At 33.1% G+C, this 24,645-nt stretch overlaps 4 protein-coding genes across 16 annotated transcripts; 2 read left to right on the top strand and 2 right to left on the bottom strand.

The window, feature by feature from the left end:
* Positions 1-486: 486 nt before the first annotated feature.
* On the bottom strand, positions 487-5,463 carry LOC113852595 (nephrocystin-3). 2 transcript variants are annotated; one of them, XM_027482910.1, is made up of 9 exons: positions 5,299-5,463; positions 4,298-4,531; positions 3,846-4,077; positions 2,900-3,050; positions 2,403-2,625; positions 2,217-2,308; positions 1,733-1,868; positions 1,134-1,465; positions 487-931 (listed from the first exon to the last, which is right to left on the bottom strand). In XM_027482910.1, exons 1-9 carry the CDS (start codon positions 5,343-5,345, stop codon positions 681-683), a joined length of 1,698 nt encoding a protein of 565 aa, XP_027338711.1. In that variant the 5' UTR covers positions 5,346-5,463; the 3' UTR covers positions 487-680. The 2 variants fall into 2 exon arrangements, with proteins under 2 accessions (XP_027338711.1, XP_027338710.1); XM_027482909.1 differs by having other exon boundaries at positions 3,846-4,121; positions 4,297-4,531; positions 5,299-5,420.
* A 1,907-nt stretch (positions 5,464-7,370) lies between these two features.
* LOC113872693 (RNA-binding KH domain-containing protein RCF3) lies at positions 7,371-12,827 on the bottom strand. 5 transcript variants are annotated; one of them, XM_027510453.1, is made up of 8 exons: positions 11,871-12,813; positions 10,621-11,094; positions 10,157-10,375; positions 9,443-9,661; positions 8,896-8,975; positions 8,611-8,719; positions 8,073-8,199; positions 7,371-7,884 (listed from the first exon to the last, which is right to left on the bottom strand). In XM_027510453.1, the coding sequence occupies exons 1-8, from the start codon at positions 12,558-12,560 to the stop codon at positions 7,865-7,867; spliced, it is 1,938 nt and encodes a 645-aa protein (XP_027366254.1). In that variant the 5' UTR covers positions 12,561-12,813; the 3' UTR covers positions 7,371-7,864. The 5 variants fall into 5 exon arrangements, 4 of the variants coding, with proteins under 4 accessions (XP_027366254.1, XP_027366246.1, XP_027366275.1 ...); XM_027510445.1 differs by having other exon boundaries at positions 7,552-7,884; positions 10,157-10,405; positions 11,871-12,827; XR_003505908.1 differs by lacking the exons at positions 7,371-7,884; positions 8,073-8,199; positions 8,611-8,719; positions 8,896-8,975 and adding an exon at positions 9,834-9,928 and having other exon boundaries at positions 9,535-9,661; positions 10,157-10,405.
* A 2,401-nt stretch (positions 12,828-15,228) lies between these two features.
* On the top strand, positions 15,229-17,075 carry LOC113852596 (protein PLASTID TRANSCRIPTIONALLY ACTIVE 7). Its single transcript, XM_027482911.1, has 4 exons — positions 15,229-15,352; positions 15,482-15,538; positions 15,606-15,665; positions 16,576-17,075. Exons 1-4 carry the CDS (start codon positions 15,308-15,310, stop codon positions 16,909-16,911), a joined length of 498 nt encoding a protein of 165 aa, XP_027338712.1. The 5' UTR covers positions 15,229-15,307; the 3' UTR covers positions 16,912-17,075.
* Positions 17,076-17,875: 800 nt separating this feature from the next.
* On the top strand, positions 17,876-22,811 carry LOC113853236 (protein phosphatase 2C 57). Of its 8 annotated transcripts, none has more exons than XR_003502490.1 (12): positions 18,015-18,445; positions 19,225-19,365; positions 19,492-19,594; positions 19,791-19,901; positions 20,468-20,547; positions 20,678-20,731; positions 21,346-21,462; positions 21,543-21,597; positions 21,689-21,717; positions 21,799-21,845; positions 22,236-22,334; positions 22,627-22,752. XR_003502490.1 is itself a non-coding variant. In XM_027483752.1 (12 exons), the coding sequence occupies exons 1-12, from the start codon at positions 18,138-18,140 to the stop codon at positions 22,637-22,639; spliced, it is 1,149 nt and encodes a 382-aa protein (XP_027339553.1). In that variant the 5' UTR covers positions 18,015-18,137; the 3' UTR covers positions 22,640-22,811. The 8 variants fall into 8 exon arrangements, 7 of the variants coding, with proteins under 7 accessions (XP_027339549.1, XP_027339553.1, XP_027339548.1 ...); XM_027483752.1 differs by having other exon boundaries at positions 19,237-19,365; positions 21,685-21,717; positions 22,627-22,811; XM_027483747.1 differs by having other exon boundaries at positions 21,685-21,717; positions 22,614-22,807.
* Positions 22,812-24,645: the final 1,834 nt, after the last annotated feature.

Raw genomic sequence — 24,645 nt, 5'->3', positions numbered from 1 at the left:
TCCAGTGTTGGCTGTGAGAGAAGTGCACGGTTTGATTCCCTTTGGTCGTGTAATATATAATTAATTAGCCATCCTTTTTCCCTATTAGAAAGAAAACGACACTTAAATTTGCTTCCAAAGCATCCATTTATTTAGTTAGTTACTTGCAAGTCACTCTCATACAAGTAATAAATAACTTTCACTCATCACTTCTCACCTACTTGCATGGAAGCAATAATTTGAGAGGATGGGTCACAGCCTTAATATATTTAGTGCATGTTTAATAATATTTATGTTTGAAGAAATAAATTTTTTAAGCTCTCTTGAAAATGCTTTTGAAATATTATTGTTTAGAAAATTTTTAAGATATGGTGTAATAACTTCATCTGGGATGATTATCCACGCTAATGCAATTGATACACCAAATTTCCTCCATTTTTTATTTTTATTTGAGTATATTACTAATTAAGAAAAAAGTTAAAACATTCCCCAATTCGTCTAGTTATTATGAACCTGAAATTCCTCGTTATCATTTTACGATAGTTCTAATTGGCACCCCCATATACTAATGTGAACGCAAAGAAATAGTCATAGCCTCTCACTGGGAAGTAACACAAGGAAACATTTGGAGAAATGCTTAAAAAAAGCATGAAGGAAGGATAAAGATCACAAACATCATAATGATATATTATGATACCCCTTTAGTGATGAACCATCTGCTTATATTTCTTCCTAAGCAGAGACAACCTTCTCTGTAGGGGAAGCTTTTCATCTTTTCTCCCTAATTTATCCAAGTAGTATACAATTTTGTTCAGGGTAACCAAAACCTCCTCACTCTCATATCCAAATTCTTTCTCTTGGATATTCAGGATCCTTCTAAGCAGCTTGAGTAACTCATTGTCATCCTTACCAAGTCTGGTTTGTATAGACACCAAACAGTCCAAAGCCTCTCCTGCCATGCATACTATATATCAATTTTCATCCCAAAGAGAAATAAATGAAAAAGTTGGGCTCACGGTATTTCCCTTCCGTATAAGAATTTGATTACTGCTCATCAGTGAAATGCAACTCAATTGAATTGACAGAATAATGACTATCTAGATCATATTAAGTTGAGCCAGACTATATTTTCAAGGAAGAAAGGGAAATCTTACCAACAGGAAGAGAATCTTCTCCAAATGCCTTCTCACGGAGGTGCAAAACTTCCAGAGCAAATTTCTCAGCTTCTTCATCTTGTTTCAAATGGTAGAGTGTAACTGCAAGGTGCAACATAGGAAAGCTGATGGACGGGTCATCAGTTCCCTTATGCTTTATCATAATTTGCAAACTTCTTCTCAGCAAGTGCTCAGCCTCCGCATAATTCTTTGACCGTGAATATGAAGTTGCAAGATTTACCATGTGTGTCACTAAACTGGGGTGCTCCTTTCCTTTGTACCTCTCAGTGATCAATAAGCACTCCTCTAAAAGCTCTCTGCCTTCTTTCCCTCTTGAAGTAAAGCAATAGAAACCGATCACAGTAAGTATTGAGTTACCAACTTACCATATACAAAGCTTCAATTCAATAACCTTCAGTTTTTTAATCTTGGTTTCCTTTATTTTTGGTTCTTCCATCCTTATTTTTGGACCATTAGGTTGTCTAAATATACAAAAATTCAGCAAAAAAATTATTTTAAGTTGCAATCCTTCATTCTTAAATGACAAAAGATACTTAAAATTTTCATTCCAAATAGTGAGGTTGCATGGAAAAGCTTACCTCCCCACAGCATGAAGTAAATCAGCTAGATCTACCCTCATCTTTTCCAATATACTGTCATCTGGTGGCAAGTAATTTGAATCCTTCATGACCTGAAGAGCGTGTTTAAACAAATGAATTGCTTCATCTGATTTCCCTGCAAAATATAATGCAAATCAATACATACCCAGACTTTGTAACCCACAAAAAAAAGAAAGGAAAGGAGAAACCAGGGCCCAGTAATTGGAGACCATTTAAAGAAAAGAACGAAAAAAATCACTGAAGTAATTTCCATATATGACAAAAGACCAAACAACAATTTGGATAGAAATAGATGTTTATTCCACCATTCTTCTGAATGACACAAAATCTATCATACATTAAAGAACTTCTAATCAATATTCACATTAACTGTGCAACCAGGAAAGAAAGAAAGAATAAAGGGTATAAAATGAAACATGAAACAACAAGAGAAACTGCATGAGCAAGATTATTATAAAGTTACCTTGAGCACACTTCACTTGGGCTAAGGAACTCATAGCCATTCCAATCTTTCCATCATTTTGTCCATACAATTTGGTGTATATATTTAGAACCCTGGAAAACAAAAATAAATAAAAGTATTATTGAAGAAATCAAAGTATAACATGCATGGAATACGGAAGGAGAAAACAAAAATAGGAAGCTTAACCTAGTAAAATGACTTTCGGCGTCATTGGCTCTTTTTTCTTTCAGTAAAAGATTGCCAAGACTAAGTAAAGGTACGACCAAATCCTTACTTTCAGCACCTCTTCTTGATTCCAAGAGAGTGATTACACGCTGGTATATATCTATTGCTGTTGTTGCTTTTCCAATGGAACCAAGAACTTTTGCCATACCCAAACAGGGTGTAACAAGAAAAGTGCTATCCTTACCTAGAAGAAGAAATTATGTTGAGAATATCAAAATTTTGAAAAAGGAACACAGCAATTAAAAGCTAAGATGGCTTCACCAAGGATCATTTTGTGAAGGAATATGGAGATTGAAAACAGTTAAAAGTAGCTTCTAATTAGACATGACAATTGAAAAATAGCTCCAATTTTCTAATCAAACAGATAAGCTATCCAACATAATGACAGCCATTCACCATAGGTAAATAAGATTAAATATTAAATAAAACTAACGTTACTAACTGAAAAATGCACTCACCATATGTCCTCTCCATAATGTAGACAGCCCTTTGATATGTGTCCAATGATTTTTCAAACTTGCTCAATGTTGCATACATACTTCCCATGTGCATAAGTATTGAATCTAGATGTGGTGCATCATCCTTCAAATTGTCAACAACTTCTTTCATCTGGCATTAATGAAAATATAAGAATGCACTCCAAGAGAAAAGGGAGTGAATCACTAAATTTTAGCAGGAACAACAGCAGAAAGAGGTGTGCATTTGACTTCAGCATTTCAACAGACTTGCAGCACATATAATAATTTGCAATTATTAGTTACATGTATACATGTGATACTAATAGAAAGTCACTGACCCCTAACCAGACAGATGGAAACACTCAGCTCATGCAAGAAAATGTGTGTAGTCAAGACTAGAGTGAGCAGATAATTTGACAGCATCCATTTTTGGTGGCCATTTAGGGTGCATTTGGGTAAGCAACCTCATTAAGCATTTAATCAATAAGCTTTTTTCACATGAGGACTTATAGCATCAATTTGATCATGAAACTTATTTGAATAAGCTAAAAAGAGCTTATTTTGATAAGCTATACCAAGAAGGTTATTTAAATAAGTCATAAGCTCTTCCAAACGGCTCCTTGTTCATTCTAACCTCACAACCATGACAAATTTGTGGATTCATGATAAAAAACAAAAATAAAACTGACATTTGATTTCCTCATTGTACTCCAATCTCATTATAGTAATTAGTGAAAGCTGGTGCCAGTATCATCTCGTAAATTGATACTCCTACATCTTAATCTAGACAGTAAAAGAGGCATGCAAATTCTGAGAGTTCAACAAATGACATACCATGCACACATAAATTTAAGTTACTCTGAATCCAGAGAATCTCAACTTTAATTGTACAAGATCTCAAAATGATCGAAGAATTCACAAGAGTGGAAGGAGAAGGGTAAATTACCATATTCAACAGAGAATCAACAAATTTTAAGTCTCCAACAGCCATGTAACCCAGTGCTATGATGTCCAAAATAGCAGCTTCTTCTATGCCTTTAGTGCCTGTGTTCAGTCGCTCTTTTACCACTTCATAATTTGCATTAAGCAGATCTATTGCATCATTTTTGTTTCCCATCCTAATCATTCTTTTCACTTCATCAAATAATTCTTCCAACTCTCTCTCAAAATCTCTGATTCTGTGCAATGTGTCACTTGCAGAGTCAAGGGACATTGTAAATCCAAGATTAACAATTTAAGTTATAATGATGATACAAAGATGCTTTACCTATAGAGGATAAAATTATAATGCAATGGTCAGAAAATTTAAGTGCAAAATTGAAATTCAGAATACTTCAAAAAACAACAGGCACAAGCAGTGGAAGAAAAGAAGTCAATATCATTTGAACCAATTCCCACCTCTGATGGTCATTTGAAGCTGAAAATCCTGAATAAGCATTGCTAGGCGGACCTGTCCCACCAAATTCTAACGACCCAACTGAAGATCTTGCGATGCAAAGCCGAGCACAAACAGTCCTAATGGGTATAATGTACATCTTTCGATTGTAATCTTGCTTTTGACTACAAACTGAGAAGCATGTTATGCTTTTCAACTCAAACAGTGATGGCATATGGAGAAGCTCTTTGCTTGTCCTAACAATAGACGACAAAAGACATTAGGCCAATCCATCACAAAATGTTCTGATCAGATGTGTAAATTAAAATAAAGACTAGACGACTGAAAACACAATAGGAATCCCCAGAAGCAATTATTTGCACTCACAGATTAAACATGTTTCTTAATCAAAGACTTGCACAATTGCAGCTAAATTATTAAAAGAATTTAGGCACTTCACCATATGCATTAAGTGCCAGTGTCCAGTTCTTGTCAAATATAATCTGATGATTCAATCCACAAACAAGGCGGTTAATTTTCCACAATACGGTAAAAGCATCACAAGAACTCACGTTAACTCAAATCCATAGAATCCGAATTTAGAACATAATATAGGTAGAGATGGTTTCTCACAGTGATGAACATAACTTCATTTCCATACTTGCACCAAATATTGTCTGCCCAAGTCTCAGAAAACGACAGCCAAACCCACCCAAATTAACAAATTTCTTTGGTACATTGCTACTTCATCCATGAAGCAAATTTTAATGGTTTTTTATCAACTCCTTTTCAACTATTCAATACTTAAAAAACAAAATAAAATCAAATAGGACGAGGTGAGTTATAAATGTCATTCCGAATTCCGAAAAGGTATAAATACCACCAAATATGAGCGTTAGTAAAGCACATAAGTTTCAATTAAGTTAATAAAGTTGCTATTACTATCCTAAGGTGATTGCAGCGAACAAAGCATTAATGCAAAGTAAGCACTAAGCATAGTTCGGAGAAAGAGAAGAAAAAGAACCTGAAAGCAGTGAAAGAGGGAGAGGGAAGAACAAACGGAGCTTCCATTATATTGTGCACACAAACCTCGTCTTCTTCTTAGGATCAAACCTTAGCAATAGAGCAAAACAAAAGCAGAGAAACGGATAAAGCGCGGGTTTATGTTGGGCTTAGTTGACTCTGTTATGGCGTTTTGGGCCTCTGCTACGATTCTAACCCAAACCTCAGACCAAAAACAAAACCCAAACCGACAACGTTATTTTTTGGGGTGTTTGAGGTTTTTCATGTATATGAATCTGTCCACGTTATGTGTAGGGAGGGTATCAGACTCAAGAACCAATAACCATAAGACACGTAGCAACATAGAATGGCCTTAATCACACGTTACCGAAGATTCCGACCTCCCAACCTATTAGCAATCTTCTTCCATTTATCGTCCACCATTTCAAACTGAAAAATAATACAAGTTTTAAACAAGTTATTGCTTTGTTAATTCCAGTTTTGAAAGAGATTTGTTTATAAATATTAAACATTATATACTTTTTAATAAAAAAATATTATTTATAAATATTTAAACTCAGTTCTTAGCACTGAATATAAGTGATGATTTTCTTTAAAGAAACTAATTATTATCTCGAAAATAAAAAATATAATAAATGTTACATTTTGAATAAAAGTGTACTATTTATAGATATTTAAAGTCAATCCTTAAAAAAAATATTTAAATAACTAAAATTTAAGCATAAGCAAATAAAAATAATAAATTTTTATTAAAAATATAAAAGTATAATAAATATTATATTTAAGTAAAAAATATTATTTATAAATACTTAAAACGAAAATAATTAAATACATTTATTACTTTTACTAAAAAAAAGCTCTCTTAAGGCCATATCAATACATTAATTAAACAAAACGGGACATCAAAATAAATAATCTATAATTTATAACATGCTATATTTTCGATTTAACTGTCTTTGAATTGTTCTGAATTTGATATTTTCTTATTCTAAATTTAAAAATAAATTCCTCTCTAAATTGTAAACGACTTTTTTTTGTTCTTTCAACAACATATCTTTTGAAGGATGAAATTAAAAAAAGAAGATAATAATTTAAATTTCTACATTTGATCTTTAAACAAATATTGAATCCCATGTGGTGATATTGGTGGTCTCACATTTATAAACATTTTAGGCTATTTGAATTCACATTTATTTTATTGGTGGAACTACATTTATTAGACAGTATCAAGAATAGTTTTTATATTTTAAACGCTTGTAAAATAAATGTGACAGGTATCTAGAGAGATACTTTAACTTCAAATCAAGCGTACAACTTGCTTTTTACTTCAGAATTGTGAGATGAAATGCGATTGAATGGCCATTGGAACTAACAAATATTGAATGTGCATAATAAAGAATGAAAACGAGTGAAACCGTTTGTTAGAGATTTCTAGCTTAGTTCAAACGAAGCTTATTTATTGAATATATCAGGTTTAAATATTTTCAAAACTTTATTTAATTGAAAACATTGGATAACTATTATTATTATTATTATTATTATTCATCTACATGCAATGAATAAGCTTATTTGAGCATAATTTTAGTTTTTTTTCTTGAAAAGATGAAATAGTTAATTCCTCAAAAAATAAATTATTCAAATTAAGTCATTCACTTTAAAATCTCATAAATTAATAAAAATATATCAAATGTGGAATATTATTAATTTGTATAAATTAGTAAAAAAAAAACATGTACAAAATATTTAAATAAAAATGATAAAATCTTTTTTATTTGAGTTTTATATCCATACTTTTTTTTACAAATTTATATAAATCAATGATATATTATATTATTGTTATATTCTTACTAATTATTCAATAAAAAATTAAAATTAAAAAATTTACTTTAAAAAATTGAAGATTATAAAAACTAAATATATGAATATTTAAAAATTTAGATTAAAATCACTAATAAATTAGATCATGAAATTAAATTGCGACTAAGTCTTATTATTATTTTAAAGTTGTACTTATTTTATTTAAAAACTTAAGCATAATTATTTACATATAAGTTTAAATTCAAGAACCTATGTAAGGATAATTTTTTAATTTATTTAAAAGATTTTGTTACAATGTAAACTTTTAAATAAGTTTAATGATCGGGCCATAATAATAGCCTAAATCAATTTAAAGTCAACCAAACTTAAGCCTTGCAAAGCATAAGTTAGTCGTCTAGCCTATTTTAAACCTATGCATAATGGAAACCACGTAATGGAAACATATTTTCAACCCTTTTGGCTTTCTGTTTCAGTGTTGGGAAAAAGCTTTTGATTAATAGGTATGAGATCTAGTAAAACACCATCCAGGGTAGCCAACAAATGCTCCCACGCACTTGCTTATAAAACTACAAAGAAGCTCTCAATACAACATTTACAGGAGGGTGCTTCTCTCACATTGAAAATTCCAACTCTGGGTGACAGCAATGTTCCAAACATGGAAACCAATCAGTGCATGGAACAAAATGCCTCAGACGCTAAATCAATGGTACTATCCTTTAGTCTAAACCAGCTTCCGGAATGCCAAGAACTTAAGGGCCGTCTTCTTGTGCTGTAAAAACAAAAATAAATATCGTTTCAATTTACAGGACATGGGTGTTTACTCTTTACGAACCAAGACCATGACTAATGCATGCATGAGTTGACCCCACCCCCCCCCCCCCACCCCCAAAAAAAAAAGACTAATAATGCATGCATGAGAATAAAAATAGCCACACCCCAGAGACATTGACAACTTACTGCTCAAAATAAATCCCTGGAGCAAGCTCTGGGCCCTTTCTGCCTGCTCTGGAGTACCAGATATCTGAATAATCTTCTGCGTTACGTCTGGTCTATCCTCTACAAGGGTTACATTGGCTCCTGATAACTGTTGCCATGAAAACATAAGTGAACATGAATGGCTTTCATTGAGAGTAAAAGTAGTAATATAAGGATAATAATTTCCAGAATATAAATCTAACTCCAAGGAAAAAAACAAGAAATATAAATACATTGAAGTACAATATAACGATACAATCCGGGAAGTCCAGCAATATAAAGAAATACCCATCGATCATTTAAGAAAAAAAGTTATGTCATTCTTGTTCTTAGAGTTATTACATCGCTCACAGAATTGAGCTTTTGGGGGGTGGGGAGCTCCTCAATGATGTCCGAGGGAAGATAATAAAAGTAAGCATGGCATTTAAGGTTCTAAGTATAACTACTTGGAATGCCAGTTCTAGCAATTTTTTTACAATTTAAATATGAAAGGGACTGAAGATATAATAATCACACACACCTCACTTATCTGTGCAAGCTTGCTTTTGGATTTTGCTATAAGCTTTGGTACGGCATACTCTGGTATAACAACTTCAAGTGTACTCCTTGTGACAAGAGGCACAGCAATCCTAACCACAAATACAGGTGGGAAAATAAAATATTAGAAAGGGGGAAAGGGAGAAAGAAAACAGCACTGCAGAAGTTGCACACCATTCTATTGATTACAAGGACATTTTTGGCAAGTCACTCCACAGTCCACACTAGAATACCACATCCTATCATGAGATGAGGCAGGGTCAGTTACCTATTTAAAGCGCTAGGCATCTCATCACGGCGATCACTTTCTTTCTGTTTTCCTGTCTCAATGCTTGATCCTCCAGTTTCCTTCCAAAGAGAAAGGAAAAAAAATCATTTTTTCTCAATTAAAAATTCAATATTCTCTATAAAGTGGCCCAAGCCATCACTTCAGAACACCTGAGATTGTAAATTACACTTGGATAGCCAATGCACAAAATATATCTTATTTTTAAAAAAATAAAAAATAACTTGATCAGTGGATAATAATCTATGGGTTCATTTGATGACTTGCTTCGTCAACAGGTTTATGACACACTCAATATGGACAGAAATATATACCACCCCCACGCCCCCTCAGAAAAGAAAAGAAAAGGTTAGCCCACACATTAAAAAATCACTGGCAAGACAAAAGTTTCCAATGTAGTGTTGACTCAAATTTCAGGGGAAACAAGATATATATACTAAAGATGGCTAACAAATCTCCCAAATGCCGATCATTTAGATAACAGATACATAAAGATAACATGGCATTTCTTGTCGCATCAAATGAATACCTTCAACGGAAGGGTTGCCCCCACAGTCTGCATATTCTCATAGGTTGTGGAAGTTTCAGTAACTGGAGCTATATTATTGGAAGAAGATGCCTCCACACCAGGTAAGAGAGCTGCTGGTGCTACTGTCTCCCTTTGAAAGAAATCCCTATACAAATAACTTCTTAGTCTTGATGTCACCTCAACAACAGCATCTCGGGCTGCTTTGATCTCTCCCACAATCTGTATGAGCAATAGAGAAGCAATTGAGAAATGAAAATAAAAGCAGAATTTGAATAGTCTTTGTTTTAGCCTCGTAGAAGGTAGGGTTTCAGATCCTCTCTAATCTCTATACCCCAGTGCACAAGGCTCTCATTTAGTGGGGTTTGGGGAGGGTAGATGCATGTAGCCTTACCCCGACAGGTGGAGAGGCTATTTCCTGGATTTGAACCTGTGATCTTTAGGTCACAAGGCAACAAGTTTATTGTTGCACCAAGACTTGTCCTCATCCTGTCTACATTTAATGTAATTTTTTTCAAATAAACAAAGCCAACGAGAACTATGCACTCTTTGGTTTGTAAAATTAATGGCAGAGCAATGGGGTACATATGCACCCAGTATGATGCTTTGAGGAATAAGATCTATCATCGTTATTAAGGTCAACATTTATCATTAACTCCTTCAGACTCCAAGGGAATCTAATAAAATATTTGTGCAAGTGGTGGTCAAATGACAAACCTGTATCAGTTCATCAGCTTTTGCAACACAAAGAGGTAGTTCTTCTCTAGGCAAAATTTGAACATTAGCACCAGTCAACCTCCTTATTTCCAATAGTGAAGCATCTTTTCCATCCAAGCATTCAATATCACTAGATGGGACAACAAGCCTGGTGGTTATATCATTGTCTTTATCTGGAACAAGATCGACAATGCGACTTTGTATATGTAACAAAGCTTCCTGAGCTGGGAACAGCTCATCATCAGGACCCTTTAAGAACGCAATAATGGCAGTTAAAACTTAGAACGTTAAACATGACGTATATTATATCTACATGAAAAACATGTCAAATTGCACTAAAGAAGAGTTGAAGTTATGCAGGAAAAGCACTGTTCCAAGAACTGAACTAGAGACTTAAATGATTTCTACTAGTAGTACACAATACACGACAAACAAAGAAACAGAAAGAGAGAGAAGGAAGGTACCTCCTCTGAAGTAATCATAATTATCTGTTCATCTGAACCACCAACAGGATCAATGACCTTTACATCGACGCCAACTTCATTCTGAAGGAACTCTACAATTCCATCTGATTCCCCAATAACACGATCAACTTTCTCAACTGGACAAAGTAAACGGAAAACAAGTTCCTCCCCATAGAAGGGCTGTGCATCATCAGTAACAGGAGCAGCCCCAGGCTCCATTGCATAACCTAATGTTGGGTGGTTATTGTTCCTGGTATTTGTGGTAGATACTCGTGATCCAAAAGCAGCCCCATCCATAGATGATCTACGAGATCCACTAGTCACATGAGGAATATAATCATCGTCAGGAGAGAAAAAACGCTCTGGCGAATGTACACGTCCATGAAAATGACTGCGGTCACGGTGCTGGCTCTCCCTCAATCGTGATGATATAATTACTAGAGCATTCTTCACAGCATTTACATCACCTACAACCTGCAGAGAATATCATATAATTAATGGACTTGGTTTAAATATTTTTTGAACAGCTAAATTTGCAGATAAATCAAATCAGATTATAAACCACCATGCACCTCCATACTTCCAATATCTGTATAATCGTTTAAAATTCAGTATAAAAGATAAACGCAAAGAAGTTATCCTCAAATTAGCATGCCACAGCCAACTTTTTGTCTCAATTTTCAGAGTAAATTCAAGGAAAAATCGATCAACAGATACATACTTGATCAAGCTAAGTTCAACCAGATCACTAAAGAAGCACATGATCCACCACTAAATCTAAAGAAGTTTATTAAAAACTTGGGTAACGAAGCACAAATCAATGATCCAACATAATATGTATTCCGAAGCAAGCAATCTTGATTTGGAACTGAACATCTTTCCTCCTTTCAGTTCTTTAGCCGAAAGTAATGTTAATAAAGGAGAGCTTCAAATGGCATTCATGCCACAGCCAAAATCAGTTACGATGGAAGCTTTATTACATTATTAGTTTATAAGAAGCTGACCATTTAATGGATGAGAAAGAAGCAAAGAGTAGAGTGAAACGTGAAAAACCCATTAATATCTTCAGTTCTGCAATTTTATTAGTACCCTCCAAAAGCAAAAATGAAGCACCACGAGTGACACTCCAAAGTCCATATAGTCCAAAACCGATGTTCAACAAAATCAATGAAGGGGGGTATTGTTTTGAGCATGCATGCAATATAAGGTATCAGATGAAAAAAGTTCCAAGCTTGTTATTGTTGAGGAACCTGTACAATCTCTTCAGACATGGAAACACAACGGGGAAGGTTGAGATCTCTAGGGAGTATCCTAATTTGTGTCTTCGTATCCATCCTCATTTGTTCAATAATCTTCCCTCCTTTCCCCAACAAACACCCAACATGCACTCTTGACACCACCAACCTTGTCGCCACGCGGTTGCTCCCACTGCCGCCGCCTCCTCCTCCTCTTCCACCGCCGACGTACTCCTCTTCCTCCTCCGCCACCCCAAACGCCGCATCGCTCTCAAGAATCCTCTCGTGGATCAGCAGCAGAGCCTCCTGCGCCGGCGAGAACGACGGCATTCTCCCCTCAGGGTCGCGGCGGCGTGTGTCGGAAATCTCGATGATTCGCTCCTCATCTCCCGGTATAAGCTCGTGCACGTTGATCCACGCGCCGGTGTGCTGCCTTATAGACTTTATAATGCTGCCGGACTTGCCAATCACGCCCCCGGCCTTCATGTCGTGGCACAGAATGCGGTAACTTGTGGTTACCGTTAACGGCGAGTCCTGCGCCTTAGGATGACGGCCACCACCTCCACCGCCGCCGCCAGCGCCGCCGCGATGGCGATGAGCGCTGGTGCTGTAGTGGTGGTTATAGCGTGGCCTTGTCTTAGCCAAGGTCTCAGAATCATAGTCTTGGTCATAGTAGTAGTTCCTCTTAGATCTAGACCTTTCCATCGAGGAACCAAACTTGGATTAGGTTTTTTGGTGTTCGAAACTAGAAATTGAATGTTTCCGTCAATAATCCCAATGAATACAATACAATGGAGTTAGCATTTGTTGTCAAGGGAATGAACCAGATTTTACTACAAGTTTTGTTGACTTGGTTCTGCAATCAATCTGAGTCCATTGAATTCGAAACCCTAGAAACAAGTTCCAAGTATCTTTTGTTTGCAGAGTTGAGCAGCAAGATGAGCCCAAGCCAAGTGTGTCACTGCTTTTATTATTTTTTTCGTGTTAACAATATGTATCTATTTATACTGTTACCAGCCCATCGCAGCCACTCAACAGTCAAGGTCTAACTTCTGCTGCGATAGATAGATATATTAGATAAATAGGTGAATACATTATTTTTTTAGATATTGTGGTAACTTTTTCACATTTCACATCGAATTTATTTGTCTATGACTTTGTGTAATATTAAAATGATTTTGACATTTACCATGATACATTAATGAGAAATAATGGTTATGTGCCTTTATTTCTAGGTGCTTTAAATTGTATTGATTTTGGGGAAAATAAAATAGAAGAAAATGAGAGATATCAATATTGGCATTGGGTTTACTTGTTGAGTTTATATTGTTAGATGAAAATAGAAAGTATGGAGGAGGAAAATTTTTGAAGTGGGATAAAAAAAATCAAATTTTTTTAGGTTATTCATATTTAGGCTCTCACTTATGAATATTGAAAAGGAGGTTTATGGAGGGTTGGGTTTGTGTGTAGATTGATGTTAGTTGTGAGTTGTGAGAGCTTGTGTTGGGTAACCACTGCGAATGGAGACAATCACTAAGTTGTTGGGAGAGAAGAGCTTTGAAAGTATGGCATGGTTTCATGTGGAAGGCAAATATTAAAGACTGGGTCTGAGTTGGGGTTGTGCTGTTCCAAGGGATATATTACCAACTCTGCTCAATGCGATCCAAATATCTTCACGTATAATATACATATTTTATTTTACTCTGTTTCAATTATTCACATAAATTTTAAACAATTTTTCTATTTTTTATTAATTTAAATATTTTTTTATTTCATTTTCATCTTATTTATCCCCCTCTTATGTGTCCAATAATAAAAAAAAAACACACACACACATGTATTTTATGAGTCCAACTAATGTTATCAAACTCACGTTTTTCTCATTGTATCCTAAATAAAGTATTGAGATTCTCGTTGATAATAGTTTTTATATGATGTTACGACGTTAATATTTTTGTTAATTTTTTTAAAATGAATTATATATTAGGCTTACAATTACTTATTTTCAAAAGTATATATATAATAGTCTGAACATTAGTTAATGAATTAGCCTGTAATTTTAAGTTTGAATCTTGCTAAATGAACTAGTATTAAATGTTCAGATATAATTTTGTATCCGGTGTGTATATATATATTTGTAATTAAAGAAAAGGTATATCTTTATTTTCATCACCTTTATTACAAGAGGAGAGAAAAAAAATAAGAACATGTTATATTAGCTTAAATATTATTTTTAAAACGAAAGAAATGTAAAAAAAAAAAAGTTAATATTTTTAAGAAAATATTTATGTTAACTTTAATATTAAAGTGTGTGTGTATATAAGTCCGTACATGACATTTTGTAGAGTACATATAATTATACTATGAAAAAAAAATGACAAACTTAAAAAAAAAAACCACACAGACACACACACAAAACATAACAAATGCGTACTTGAATGAAAAAGAAAAGAAAGGAATATATGTTTTGTAGATATGAAGGCTCCAATAAACCAAATAATGATAAAAAGAGTACAAAACACAATCCAAAAAAATTCATACATTTTAAGTATAACTCTCAAAGTAAAATAAATAAATAAATCATACATCACACTTTACAAAAGATATAATAAAGAAATACAGGATAAAAAATGAAAAAAAAAAATCAATTATTAAAAGAATGACAAAAGGAAAAATTATTGATTTAAGTGCTTTACATATCAACAAGTTCTTATCTTCAACCTTCTCGCAAAGAAGTTTAGGAATGGAACAAAACAAAAGTTGTTGCTCAAAAATGTTATAGTCAACATGAAAATATTAACACGAATCTTATTAACAACTGAAAGATTCACATTATTACCTGATGAAAAATTTCATCGTACATCTTATAAGAGAATATTAAATTGCTGTTACAATAAAAGAAGATGTTCATTCAACGAAGACAATGAGATTTTTTACTAAGAAAAGTAACAAATAAAAATATACATTAAAATACAATTGAAAGGTACATGAAATATTTCATTAAAAAAAACTATTTTTAAATGCAAAGTTTTAATAATAATATACTAAAATGGTTCAAATAATAGATTAATTTTTTATATAATTTCTAGACAGTTTAATAATTTTAAGCATTAACTGTGTATAAAAAGAAGATCAAACATATAATACACAAAAAAATTATATATATATATATATATGAAAAAAATTAAATTAATACAAATTTAAAAAATCTTATTTTTATTTAAATTTTTATTTAATTTATATTTAACAGTCAGTTAATTGAAAGAAATAGGAAGAAGGTAAAGATGATAAAATGGAATTACAAAGTTACACTCCTTTGTTTGATTAGAAAAAGGGTAAGAGATAGAATTGTTGAAATAAACAATGACTTTGATACTCGTTGCCCATATTTAAAAAACAAATATACAGTGATAAGAATAAGCGAATATCACAGAGCACGCGAAAACAAAGCTATGGCTATCCGCATCAACCCCCTCACTCTCTCTTTAGCTTTACCTGTACTCTCCTATTTCTTTTCCGACAAAATGCACACAATTACGATAACTATTTTCTTTTCAATTTTTTATTTTCCTGAAATTGTGAATTCAAGTTCCAACCATATTATAAAATTAATTTTTTTTTTGCAGAAGATAGAGTTAAAACGTGGAAATTCGGGGAGCCCGAATCTCCGGGTTAGCTCTCAGGTAGAAGAAATTCGAAAATTTTGAATCTTGCGTTTTATCCGAACTGAACTTGTTTTGGTTTTGCAAGATGATGCCCCAAATGCGCAAGGAGGGTCGTGGAAAACGAGTCTGGAGGCGAAGAACATTGGTACCCTTTGTGGATTTATACTCTTTTTCTCACGATTTTGGCTTTTGGGAGTTTTCTCATTTTTTCTTTACGCTTGTCTCTTGCCTGTTTGTCTAAACTCCCAAATTAAAGCAAATGAAAATAAAAATGAAAATGCTTGCTTTGGTTGCTGTACTTGTTGAGAAAGTTTACCGAGTGTAGCATATTTATTATGTTTACGTTAACAAGTTTTTTCTAGATGTGAAGTGCTAGTTGTGGGACTATTGTTGACTTGTGCAAAGTAGTAGTTAAGCTGTCAAGTGTTTGAACTTCTTTAGCTTTAGAGGTTAGGATTTTATATGAGGTAAGTGTATATTTGTTTGGTTGAAGCATTCCAAACTTTGTAAGGTATCGGAGAGTTGAGGTTAAAGAGCTTAATTAATGTCTTTGCTTCGTTTCTGTCATGGTTCCGTTGTATATCTCCCAATATTTGGTTTATAAGTCTCAATAGTCAATAGATACCCTTATCTTCTGCTTAATCTTTATGCACACAATGAAACACATGAAGATTGTTCAATGCTTTTTTTCTTCTTTTCTAGTTAATTGGGCAAAATGAATAATTTCAGAATGAATACAGAATGGTCATGCTGGTGAATGAATAATTATAGCTTGACATACACATTCTGGGTTTAGAGTGGGTGGAGGGAAGAGAGAGTAGGAAGTAGAGAAAAGAGTAAGAGAAAGAAAGTAAGATATTATTGATGATGTGATAAAAAAGGAAAAAAGGAGATAATATGAAAGAGAGGACGAAAAATGAATGTAAGAAAAAGTGGGTGTAAAAATATGAGTTATTGGTGAAAAATACAACATGTAATTCATGCTATTGGCACAGGCTCCTCTAACATCATTGGTTATTAACCCGAATATTTAAGGTAAAATGATTTTGTTGCAGGTAAAAAAGGATGAATATCTGCCCTATAAAATGGAGCGCCTTCCTTTCCTTGAGGAGCAGGTGAGGATGATAAGGGAACAGGGATCGCTCTTGGCAATGGACATAGAGAGGTTATTGTTATCAGAAGATAATAGGTTTGATTTTGTGAATGAGGTAGCAGCTGAGGCCAATTCTTATGTAGAGAGCAACAGGGATGAGTATGGAGGTGAGAAGAAGGCCATTCTTCATGTTTTGAGCAACCGAATGAATGATGCTGGAATTTACCGCCCAGAGGCATATTATGAGCCTGATCCCTTCAAGCCCGGGCCTCATTACTTGAGAGAAGAAGAGACATGAAGTCCAGAATTTTATTTATGTATTTATTTTTGCTGAGATCTTAAACTAGGGTTAGGAATTCATATCATCCATCTAAATTAGATGCTGTTGTGGGTAACTTCGTATGCAAATTAAAGTTATCTTCAAACCGGAAATAAAAATAAAAGGTATTTTTCTACTCATTGCAAAGAAGTTGAACATGGATCATAACTAGCATTGCATTTACTTTTTCAATCCATGCCCGCCTGCGTCGGACTAGCAAATTATGATTTTACTTTACCTTTTTATTTCTCTCTTCACTATATCATCTCTCCTCTAAACAAAGTCAAGATATTTCAATTATTGACCAAACTTGGTTTATTTCTAGGCTATTAAGTACTTTCAATGAATTTTAATTTCTTTTATGTAGGTAAAATGTACTTACATGTAGACTAATTTGGAGTAATACACTAGTTTAATCCTTAAAATTACGGGTATTAATTAAATTCCTAAAATTATAAAAATATTATTTAATCCTTAAAATTATTAAACATTATTTATTTTAATTTTTAAATGATTTTAGTCATTTTTCATAATTTTAAAACTAAAATAATTATAATTTTAAATTGACCAGCATTTATAATTAATGTGGTGATGTGCTGTATTGCCCGATTAATTTGCTAATTGAGCCACGGACCTTTTTTCTTCACTTTAAGTAAAGTCACGCAGAAAATTATTATCTCGACATGATCCTCTTTCCCATAAGAAATGAATGATCTATATTATAATAATAATAATTATACAAACTAAAATCATGAATTATTACAACCGAACATTTTTGGGCCACGTAAATGGTTTAATCTTGAATTGAAATATCAGCTAGTTTTGTTGAATTGAGTAGCAGCCTCACTTTATCTGATCTGAACCACAGCCATGCAGTTTGTAGAAAATCAGACATTGTAGTTTGACCACCAAAATTAATACTGGTGAGTTACATGATTATAGTAGAGACCATCCCCTAGGGTAGGGTCTAGGACCATGATTTTCCTCGTTCTTGTTTTGCCACGTCAGTTCTTGTTGTGGGTCCAATTTATTAACATTTTTTAAGGTTTATTATATGACTACAAGAGCTTGAGGAGAATCTCATCCCATCGGTGAATCCAATCCGTTAAAGCAGTTAGAGGCTTCTATTAAGTCACTTATCTATCTCCCCACCAAAACCAAAACCACAACAACATCAACAATTCTCTCAGCTTCAGCTTAATCTAATGGCCTTGCCAACACCACAAACACAAAGATTCCTCTTGAACAAGCTCCATGGCCGCTCCACCTCTAAGAACACACACAGAAACAGCTTTGCCAATACGAGCAGAAGCAGGTGCTGCTCTGCCATAGCCATTGATGCTCCATCTTCTTTCACTGAGGTGCCCGGTATAAGATGGGGATCCATTGCTTTGCAGGGTCTCCGTGAAGAGATGGAAGATGATGTTATTGTTCGAAATGATGCGCTTCATGGCTTCTCTTTTGCTGCTGTCTTTGATGGCCATGGAGGCTATTCTTCGGTCCAGTTCCTCAGGTCTTTGCAAAATTCAAGCTTTCCTATGTATCGTTCGATTTCCTTGTTCGCTTTGCTCATTTTATATCCATTTGTAATGCCATAATGGGGTGTGTTAAGTGTGAACTGATGATGGGTAGCCAAGCTTTTGGTTGTATTGGCATGAGATTACTTGAAAAGAGTTGAAAAGGTCCACAATAGAGTTTAACACGATTAGTTGCATTGAATTCAATGTTTAATGTCTATGAATTTCTGGAGAGTGGGTGGCAGTTTGTCTAGAGGAGTAGAGTAGGATGTCTTAAATTTTGGGCTAAAGCCTAACTCAACCCTAAGAGCTAGTTTGTAAGGTGAGGATTGCCTTAACCTATATAAGTTCTACTTTGGTCATATTGTACTCAATATGAAACTTCAGAGGGACTTCAATAGGATGGAATGGAACAAGTTAGCACTCTATTATTTGGATAGTTTTACGATGGAATGGATAAAAAAGGAAGGTATAAATTTTAGAGGGGATGAAAATGAGGGCTATGGGATAGAATGAGATAAAATGCATTTCATCATATTTTGCTCCATTACATTTTTTTTAAGCAATCCAAACAGTAAAACGTAATATCATTCCATTCTACTTCGTTCCTTTCCTTCAATCCAAACTATGCATTTCATATATGATGTGGTTCCTTTCCTTGCAATCATCGATCTTTGTGCTGTATGAATATGTGATTTCTTTTCGTTCTGAATTGATTCTGGTAAATGGATTATCACTTTTTGCACAATCTGAATCGTTGATTTCATGTGCCAAGTGCCAACCACAGGGATGAGCTGTACAAGGAGTGTCTTGAAGCTTTACAAGGAGGGTTACTGTTAGTTGAGAAAGATTTCAGAGCCATTGAAGGAGCATTACAGGAGGCATTTGTCAAAGCTGACATGAGGTTGCTAAAGTGGTAAGCTAGTACATTGTCTGCAATCGATGATCTCCATAAAATGTGTCTAATTTTATAGTTTTCATATGATTCTCGATTTGGTGGTATGATTGCATTGAAGGTTTAGACAGTATTTCATTTTTAAAGGCTTGAAATGAAAGGAGAGGAAGAACAATCAGGTGCTACAGCAACTGCAATATTCATAGGAGATGATAAGATGCTAATTTCACATATTGGTGACTCATCTGTTGTATGTATTATCCATCCTTAGACTACAGCTACTGATGAGAAAATGTACTTCTTTATTTACTTTTCTCTGTACAAGAATTATCAAGAAAAATATCTATCATGTGCACTATTCTGATACTCATCTTTAAATTAAGGTATCTAGGGGATGGAATATCTATGAAGTTACCTGCTTGTATTTAAGTTGTTTATTCTTGTAGGTTCTAAGCAGATCTGGAAAAGCAGAGGTGCTGACTAGTCCTCACCGACCATATGGGAGCAACAAGACTTCTCTAGAAGAAATTAAAAGAATCAGAGAAGCAGGTGGATGGGTGTGTTTTCCTTGTTCCTTCATTTTTTTACTTACATTTTGATAATCTTCCCTAGTCAATATTCTATATACATGAAAATTAATTCTGATTTGAAAGTTTTGACAACTTAGGATGTGAACTAACTTGTTTATGGGACATATAACAATTTTCTTTCTCTTTCCTGGCTTTATCATTTATATATTGTGGTTTTGTAGTTGGAGAAACTACAAGTAATATAATTTGTCTCCCAGAAGGGAAATAATATCATATAAACTTCCACAAGGCTCCTTCCTTCCGAAGCATATCATGTGATAGGAAATTGGTCACTTTTGAATTTTATCAATATTTAGGTTATCGTTTTTAGCCTTAATTTACAGTTCAAAATTTCAAATTACAATTTTATTGAAGATCATTGTTTCTGATTGAGATGGAATTTTTTTTCATAATTATTGATTTGTTTTCACCACAATGGCAGGAGCCTTGTGCACTGGAATACCCTTTTATTTTAATAAAAGTCATCACCATTCTTTAAAAATAAAAAAGCCAACTGAATGACTGATGATGACACAAATGTGTGTTGACTATAGATTGTCAATGGTAGAATCTGTGGAGACATTGCTGTATCTCGTGCATTTGGGGACATACGATTCAAAACAAAGAAGAATGAGTACAGTCCTTAACCTCTGCACTATTCCTCCTAGCCTAGTATAAAGGAATTTCTCCTAAAGTTTCTGTAAATGTTCTACCAGTATTGAATTGTTTGCTAAAGGTTATATCTACCTTTTGCATGTGAAAAGGATGCTGCAAAAAGGAGTTCAGGAAGGAAGATGGTCAGCAAAGTTTATTTCTCGGTAGGTTTAATCTAATGCGTCTTGATAGTTATCCCTTACATTCTCTCCAATGTGGGTTGTATTACATTAACATTTATAAAAAAGAAAGGATATCAGGATATGAATTATTTTGCTTTGATTTATATCTTGCTAAAACTTCAACTACTACAAAGACACCGAGAAAGTGTTAATTAGACTTTTTGTGTCCTAAAGAGGTCTGATTTCTTGAGGAAGAATGGTTCAAAATTTCATTGATTGTCACACACACAAATTATTAGGGTTGCCACTTGCCATCAGCTTCATTCTTTCACCACCAAGTGCGTGAATTAACTAGAGATTGTTCCAACTTAACCTATGATCTTGAAATCTAGTGTATGCAGTTGTGTTAAATATTTAGAGATTTTGTCACCCATAATGATCCTACATGACTTGAACATGATTACTTTTAGTGGAAGATACATGTAGTCTAAACTAAAAATAATTCTCTGTTAACTAAAATACATAATCAAAATCCAAAGCTCATATGAATTCATAGCATGATAGTTTTCGCCCTTTGTGTTACTGTGACATTCAAATTGACCTTTTAACTAATACTGAAAACTATAAATTTTAATGTGATGATGCCTTTGTGACAGTGTACAGCTCAACAATGACTTGGTTGTTGCATACCCTGATATTTCTCAAGTAGCTCTTGGCTCAGATGCAGAATTTATAGTATTAGCATCTGATGGCTTATGGGATTACATGAGCAGGTCTACTGCATGACCCTTTGATTCATTTCTGGTACCTTTCTTTTTCTGCTTCTACCTTCACATTCTTGCTACAATTTCAGCTCAGAAGCAGTTTCTTTAGTGAGGGATCAACTACGAAAACACGGAAACATTCAGGTATGCATAATACATATTTGAGGCCTTTACCGATATCAATAAGCCATCAAAGTTGTAGCAATAAATTTTTACTTGTTCTTATTTCAGTTAGCTTGTGAAGCGCTTGCGCAAGCTGCTTTGGTAAGTCTTAATGAATTATATTCACACTTACATTTTGATACTTCACAGTTTTAGTAATATTTATAATGTTATAATCTGCAGGACCGACGTACGCACGATAATGTTAGCATTGCAATTGCTGATTTAGGGTATGTATTTTCTCATGTATATATGATTTTGGACTTCAGTGTTTAAGGTCTTACTATTGGCCAGGCCTTGTTGTGAAGAACAAAACTGGGCTTGCATGTAGTAAAATTCATAATCTAGATATTCAAATAAATAATATATTAAGAATTTAGTTTTTATCAACTTCAATTGTGTTATATGATTTATGTACTCAACGTATCTAACAAAATAAAGCTATCAGCTATTATTCTTATGGTAAAGCATGATAAATGAGAAAATACATATGCACAAGTGCTATTGTGTTTTTTCTTTTTTTTTTCAAATATCAGCTACATAAAATAGGTCAATTCTTGTAAATCAAATATGATTTTTTTACCTTAATTATAGTGATGTCTTATTTTGAGTGCTTGCAGGCGTACAGACTGGCAGAATTTACCACAGCAGCGACAAAATGTTATATTGGAGATGGTCCAAGCTCTTGCCACCATTGGAATTGTGTCTATTGGAATCTGGTTTTCATCACAGCTTTCTTTATAGATTTAAAAAAATACCACTCATGTACATAAATCAAGCATATACTTCTAAACTTCCTGCCGGTATAATCTTAAATTGTACATGCTCACACCTTATAATCTACTGAGTTTAGGACAATAAATTATTTTAAAATTTAATTTTTTGAAGGGTACATTTTTCATATTCTGATTCTAAAATTCAGTTATTGTTTTGCAACATGTCGATGTCAACCACCTGCTTCTTCCATCGAAATTTGACTCTTCCACAATTTCTTCAAGGAGCTTTGAACAGTGGTCCACAATGACCAAGATTTAATTAGACTATCTAAAAAGGCAATAGACTCCTTCAAGTACACTGATAAAAGTGAACACTTTAGGCATGTTTTATATTTATTAATTATTATGCAAAATATCTTTTACATATTATGTATTTTTTTTTAACATTTACAATATTGCACAAAATAAGAAATTATATATAGTAATTATTCTTGAAAAATTATAACATTTAATATTATTAATATGTTAAATTATATTAAATTTTATAATTTTTGATAAAATTTATCATATATGACTTTTTTATGTTGCACAATATTGAACAAGTTAAAAAATTTCTTATTTGATTACACTCAAATGGTATATGACCAAAACCCTTACCTACAAAGCATGGCTATATTCCCGAAATCTGGATTTGGAATCTATTGTATTTTTAAATAGGTTCAATTCGATAAAAGGGTTGTTGTAATTTCACATATTTGGTTGCTCATACTTGAGTGAAATATTGAAGAAATTGGCATAGTTGCCAAATTCAAAGGGACTGTTTCTGGTTATCAAAATAAATTGGATTAGTGGCTTTCGACATCATGGGAAGTAGAACATATTAGCTTTTAAACTGAACTCTATTTGACCAAATTAAGGAAGAGGAAGTATGATGTCATTGTCAATTTTATAAAATGCATTTGTCAAACAGTGCATCCACCTACTCAATTAGAAACATCAGGAACCTAACTTTTTTTCCTCCTTAGTCTAAAAGTTCTTTACGAAACGGTATATCAGCTAGAGGAATTGGAAAGCCAAATTTAACATTCTTTGACGCTGATATATTAGTACAGATTGATAAATCGATCACAATTTTTTCACGTTAGCTTGTTTGATGGGCAACTCTACTAGATAACTAACAAGTTTATTTAAATGTAGACACATCTGCCTATAATTTGTTTGAAATATCTAATTGGAAAGTTTGCTATTAGTTAAAAAGTTTAGGCATTGAAAGGTTAGGAGCTGAACATTAAAAGTGGTAAGTCAATTAGTTGAATTGAAGGTGACTGAAAAATTAATTGATTAACTATTTGATATATTTAAAATGACATGTTAATGTAACTTTTGGTATAAATAATGCCTATTTTCTATATGAGATAATTCTAGCTGAGTAAGGATGAGTTTTTCCAACAAGAACTAAAACTTCGTTTTAAAAAAAAATTAATCGTGTATTATTTGAATTAACACACATTAAGAGTATATAGCATTAAAAAATTAATAAATTTATATATAAATTTATTATTAGTAGTAGGTAAAGTGTATTACATTAAAAATTTAAATAGCAAAATGACTAAGTATGCACATATAATTAGGAAAGAGTAAAATTTGTCATTTTTTAAATTAATAAGAATAAAATTTTAAAAAAATAGTACAACTGGTAAATTGTTAGTCATTTGATACTTCTATCAATGTATCAAATTAGAATTTTTAAGTTACTAACTTTTGTTTTTTAAAAAAGCTCCCTAACTAAACACCTTTAGAAAGTTTATTCATATTATTATTTATTAAATAAGCTAGTTGAGTAATTTATAAAGAGTTTTGTTAACTTCAATATTTAGGATTGAGTTTAAACATTTACAAATAAATTTTTTTAATAAAAAAATACACAATTATTATATTAAAGTTATAAAAATACAATAATTTTTTTAATAAAATTTTATTATTATTAGTTATCTATCCTGCTTTAAGAATTAAGGTTAACAAAACTCATTTATAAATTCTTCATTTCTCTCATTAAACATACTCTAGTCTATTTAACTCACCCGTATGATAAGTTTAAATTGTTAAAAAAAAAAAATTTAAAAATTATCAACATCAATTCTTAAGGTTGATTTTAGGTTCCTAAAAATGGTATGATTTTCTTAAATGAGGGTCAAGCTTGAGTTGGGGCAGGGAAACTCAATCCCCTCCAAAACTTGGCTGTGTGCCTTCAATTAATTTTCAAGTCCAAGCAAAATACATATTATTGGATCAGAAAAGTTTTAGAGCGATGAGA

This window comes from Abrus precatorius, unplaced genomic scaffold (genome assembly GCF_003935025.1).
Source record: "Abrus precatorius isolate BTA unplaced genomic scaffold, Abrus_2018 Scaffold10, whole genome shotgun sequence".
NCBI lineage: Eukaryota > Viridiplantae > Streptophyta > Magnoliopsida > Fabales > Fabaceae > Abrus > Abrus precatorius.
The sequence above is the reverse complement of the archived record's forward strand: the minus strand, read 5'-3'. Positions and strand labels throughout refer to the sequence as shown.